The following is a 5,382-nucleotide window of genomic DNA, read 5'->3' on the forward strand; positions in this document are numbered from 1 at the left end:
TTTTTTTTATTTTTTTTTTTTTTTTTTTTTTTTTTTTTTTTTTTTTTTTTTTTAGGTTCTTAATAAAACTACTCATTTCATCCGAAAAATAAAATGTAAAATTAGTGCTTGTTAATAGATCCTTATTTTCTTTCCTATCCATGCATCGTAGATTTTATACCTTGTCCATTCTTGAAGTTTTAATATATCTTAAGGGGCAAAACCTTGGTACATTTTCTTATGTACAGTACATTTGGTTTTCTAATCAAATTCAAACATATGCTTACCTTGACCAATGAAATATAAACGCTTTTATTTTCATTGAATTTAATTGGAAAATTTAATGTACCTGCATCTAAGAAACTATACCTAAGTTTTATGCTATCTTAAATCTGGGTTTATAGATTCTCAGGCAATTGTCATCTGTACTAATCACGTTTCTTAAGTGAATGACATCTTTCAAAATTTTTTTTTTTTAATTGTCCCTCTCTTTTCTTAGTTTTGTTGTTATTTTTAAGTTTTCCATCTAATAAGGTTGACAATAATTGGACTCTAGACTGAAATAGGATTCCAATGTTATGTTTTCTCTTGCCATCTTCTTGGTAAATTTCACAATGGACCATCATCATAGGGACATACATCATATCAGTTATTTAAAACTCTTTTTGTCAGTATATATAAAGAGACCTGAAACTCACATCAGATATACATGTGCGTGAAGTTATGTGAGGGGCAAGAGCAAGAGAATAGTAGAAATTGATGGTGCAAATGGAAGTTTGCGTCTAAATGGATAAGTTGAAAAGCCTGTAAAATTAGAGTAGGACTGGTTGAGATGCTTTTGGATGATGGGTCATTGTTGTCCCTCATCATGGATACTTTATATAATGAATTTATGACCAAAGGTTTAATTACATGATTGGAGTTGACCCAGATGATTGAGTTAAGACTGTTAGATTTAAGTGAGAACTGAGAAAATGCAACAAGTCTCCTGTTATCAATTTGATTTCTGAAAGTATAAACACGTTTCTCAAAAAGAAGGAAAAAAGAAGGAAAGATATATCTGATATGGAGTTCCAAAGGTGTTAGGATGAAAGGCACTTTAACGTTCAATAAACAGCTGGTAGAATTAATGATCCCTTTCAAAAGCTATGTGGATTTCTAGTTTATATCCTCATTTCATTCATACCTGTATTTGCTTCCTTTGTAAATGATTTTTTTTTTCCTTAATTTCTTTTAATGTTCTTTGTAAATGATATTATTTTTAGGGTCAGGCTTAGGTTCAGTGTTTATTAGTACTGGACTTGTTAAGATGATGATATGTGTCCACTTTTAAACACGTGTTATCATCTAACTGGATCCAATGCACTGGATGCACCGGACCTAAACCAAATCCCATTTTTTACTCATGTTTAGGTGAATCCGAGTTAATGATTCTATAGAATGGATTTCATTGCATCTCCCCCTTTTAAAGTAAAATTACTTAGAGATAATAATATCAGCATATAGTAATAATGATCTGAAGAATACTCAGATGTAGTTTTTGCACATAGAAGCGTTGTTATTAAATTCGGAATAGATACTTAAGTTGGTTGGATTGTTTAAATAGATCACTTAAGAAATTGAACCAATATAACACTGTAAAATCCAACGAGACCCGTGCAACTTGTATGGGTTGTTTTCACACAACTCACTTAGTAATTTTGAGCAAAATTACCTATATAGGTCCATTGCAATACCGTTTTCTACTTCTCTCGTATTTAGAATGGGCACAATATGGTAATTTGATAGTTGAGAACCTAACAGGAGTAAAAAAGTAAAGTGCACTGGAGTGTTATGTCCCACTCTATGCCTCTATTTTCATCAGCTCAATTTTCTCTAAGTGCATGTGTAGATTCGTCGACTGTTGTCTTGTCCTACATTGTTGAAGTGGTGAAAATGAAGTTAAGACAACGGAGAAGGGCTGGACGGGGGCGATTTGCTCCCCTGAGCCCTCAACCCTTAATTTATTATTTTGTGCACTAGTTGTATGCAACATCCTCCTCATATGTGGAGAGTGGGTTCATCTCCTAAACATTATGAGTAATGCGCAACCGGTCACAAATCTAACACAAGAGAGAAAAAGTATGAATAAAATATATTCAAAATATTTATAGCATACTTGTCTGTACACATCTATTATTAGAGTGCTGCTATAGCAAATGCCAAATTTATTTGACATTTGACACATCTCATGAAGGTGGTTTATTTTTGTTTGGTGTGCTAAATGCCAAAAATAACACACTCAATGCTAGCACTCTTAGCTACAAACAAGATGACACTCCTCCTTTAATTTGTATAAATGTAATGCTCTCTCATACCACGACTTAACGAAATGTTCCATTAAAAAAACGAAGCCTCTTAGTCATTCATCTGTTGGAATCCATTGAAGACAAAATCCTTCCTTTTCTTATTAGTTTGGATGCTTCCACAACATCAACAATAGTGGTCATAGGCTCATTGACCCCTTTTAGGCTTCCTTGCTTGGTCTCTTTTTGGGTGCTAAGATCCAAAGTTTTGAGGAAAATAGCCCAGATTGCATGCTAAGGTAAGGTCACTAAGCTATCATTTAGTGGAAAAGGAAGTGGTGGGCTTGGGCTTCCTTTAATACTCAAAAGTCTAGGTTTTCTTAATGGAACTAGCCTATGTAATTTATGAAGATAGGCTACACCAGACATACAATAATCCCTTTTCCTCAGCAACATAGAGCTTGGGAAGGTTGGACCCGATCAAGGTCTGAACAATAAGGAGAACTCCAGAACTAGTTTAGTCTAGGATTTGTGTGTGTGTGTGTGTGTGTGTGTGTGTGTGACTAGTTACACTCTGACCCACGTAGCATGGGACATGTGGAATCCTTTTATACAAAACTCAGAGTAGTGTTATTTAATCCATAGTTTAGGTATGAATTTGATTTTATTTTTAATTTAGAAAATGAATATTGAGTTAGAAAATTATTTATCGTATTTATGCAAATCTCAAATGGGGGAGTCATTTTATTCGTAATTTGAGAGAATGTATGTCTTTTAGTGAAACCTCAAAAAGGTTAGTGTAGTTTACAATAAAAAAAAAAGCTAGTTGACTTGAAAGATGATAAGAAAAGGAAAAAAAAAATGTATGTGGTCTAGAAGTTTTGAAAATACTATTTTTCTGTCTTTAGACAAATTCAATAAAATTTTAATTTATATTTACCACTCTATGCTATGATGATGGTTGTGTTACACTATCAAATTAAGACACTAAGAAGGGGTTTGGTTTTTTTTTTTTTTTTTGGTGGTGGTGTTGGCAAAACTCAAATTTTGGCTTATTAGTCAATAACAGAACTTTTATATTGCACACTCTATGATGATGGTTGTGTTAACCATCAAACAAAGACACTAAAAAGGTCTTTTTTTTTTTTTTTTTTTTTTTTTTTTTTTGTGGTGGTGGTGGTTTGTGTTAGCAAAACTCAAATTTTGGCTTATTAGTCAATAACAAGAACTTTTACCAGCTAACTAGAATTTACATAAAAAGACCTAATCACTAAATCATAAATCACTCACAAATGAGGGAAATATTCCTTTTGCCTATATGCTAACTTCAAAGAACTAGGATCCAGTTTGTGGCCATGGAGATAAAAACCAAATTAAGGTAAATTTTTGTCGTTTCACTGAAAAAAAAAAAAAGAAAAAAGGGGAAATAGAAGATTGGCATTTCTTTTGTATCATACATAAGGAACTAAATTTTTTGCCCTTGTAGCTCTCACGTTTTATTCCCACCATATATATAGTCTCCTTTACAAATTAATTACTGATCATGCCAATGAGCATTCAGGAGGGAATCCTTGTGGGAAGCGCTTGGTATCAGTGCAATAGTTGTAAATCATGTAGTTCTTTTGCACCCATTTTATTCTTTGTTGCCCTGTTGTGTCAAGGGATTGTGTCAACCAAGAGTTACCAGAGGAATTGGAAGAACATGAGGAGGAACCTGAAGACCAGATGCAAGCTTGGGCATTGAAGTTTGCATAAGAGGCCGTGAATGGTGCTTGAGTCCAATCTGTCTTCACAAGCCCACTCTTGTGGCCCAATCTTCAGCATCCCAAAGGCTGGAATATAGCCTCATGGGTTGGTTCTTCGGGAAAGGGACGCCCTTTGATTCTAAATTCTTGAACTCTCTTATTGGTGTCCCATCTACAGAGAAACTGAGAAAAACCAAAAAAAAAAAAAATTTGATTAATTAATTAATTAATCTTTGTGACCAATGAGAGAGAAGACACAAAATTCAATTTACAGACACAACAAATTTCACAACTTGTTGAATGATTGATTGTGATTTGTATAATATTACTTTATTAGTATCACTATGTTACTTTTATTTTATACTAATCATAATTTGTCACTTTATTAGTAATAAAAAAAAATTATGTGTATTAAGACTTTGTTGGAGAGGAATTACATGATTGTTAGAGAGATTCCATAGAATGGAGTAGGTGTGGAAGTCCTTGGTTGGGTCGAACCAAAGGTAAAACTGTTGCTCCCTGTTTCCCTTGCCTTGTGTGAATACATTAGTATGAACAATATAAGGGTCACCGCTTAGGTTACCTAGAAATTCAAAGTCGATTTCGTCATGAGCCGAACCCTGAGAAGATAGCTGCAACATGCAACAAATATAGAAGTGAATTACATATAACGCAAATAACAAGACGAATTGTCAGCACCTTTATCCATTATATAGCTAGACACAACAAGATGAACACGTATAATATGTTTGAATACAGAAGACAAACTTAAATAAAACAAAAATGACCGAGTCACAAAATTTTACAATTTTTTTTCACAAACTTATTAAGGTCACTCGTTTTTGTACACCAGATACAATCTATGGTCTCAACGGTAATAAATAAAAAATGTTGTGAAACTTCTTGGGTGTTATTGTAAATGAAATAAAGAAGTAAATTAAAGCATGTAAACTTACATAGTAAGCAGTCACAGTTCCTGCTGAGTTACCAGGAACAAGCTTTAGTTGCATATCAATCTTCCCAAATAAGTATTGGTTCTTAGACTGAAAGCCAGAGCCAGAGGACTTATCAAGAGACAGCGTGAGAAGTGCGCCGTTGTTGAGTATTTTTGCACGCCCGTCACCCCAGTGATGTCAAAGTCTTGGTTGAAGTTACCAGCAGATGCTGCTATTAGAAAGCTCGAAAGAAGGAAAAAAGTAACAATTTTGATTGAAACAAAACTATTTGAAGCCATGGTTTTGGGTTTTAGAATTTTGAAAGAGAGAGAGAGAGAGTAAAGGAAATGTGTGGTGAAGTGCATGGAAGCGGTGAGTGTATATTATAAAAAAAATGATATGATTCTATCAAAAAATTACAATATTTTTTTAGTGACA

The 5,382-nt window shown here is 33.6% G+C and overlaps 2 protein-coding genes across 2 annotated transcripts in view; one reads left to right on the forward strand and one right to left on the reverse strand.

Annotated features, from left to right (window-relative positions):
- LOC111997633 (uncharacterized) overlaps nucleotides 1-428 on the forward strand; it is a 5,977-nt gene extending 5,549 nt beyond the window's left edge. The window contains exon 2 of the mRNA XM_065759691.1: nucleotides 384-428. Coding sequence (XP_065615763.1) covers nucleotides 384-428 — 45 coding nt within the window. The remainder of the gene's footprint in view (nucleotides 1-383) is intronic.
- Nucleotides 429-3,677: 3,249 nt separating this feature from the next.
- Nucleotides 3,678-5,303, reverse strand: LOC112034223 (probable xyloglucan endotransglucosylase/hydrolase protein 23). The gene is given in 6 exon segments (XM_024067032.2): nucleotides 3,678-4,065; nucleotides 4,068-4,192; nucleotides 4,447-4,460; nucleotides 4,462-4,641; nucleotides 4,966-5,138; nucleotides 5,141-5,303. Coding segments are annotated over 6 exon segments (855 nt in total). The 5' UTR covers nucleotides 5,244-5,303; the 3' UTR covers nucleotides 3,678-3,805.
- Nucleotides 5,304-5,382: the final 79 nt, after the last annotated feature.

Source organism: Quercus suber, unplaced genomic scaffold (genome assembly GCF_002906115.3).
Source record: "Quercus suber isolate HL8 unplaced genomic scaffold, Cork oak 2.0 scaffold_338, whole genome shotgun sequence".
NCBI classification, from domain to species: domain Eukaryota; kingdom Viridiplantae; phylum Streptophyta; class Magnoliopsida; order Fagales; family Fagaceae; genus Quercus; species Quercus suber.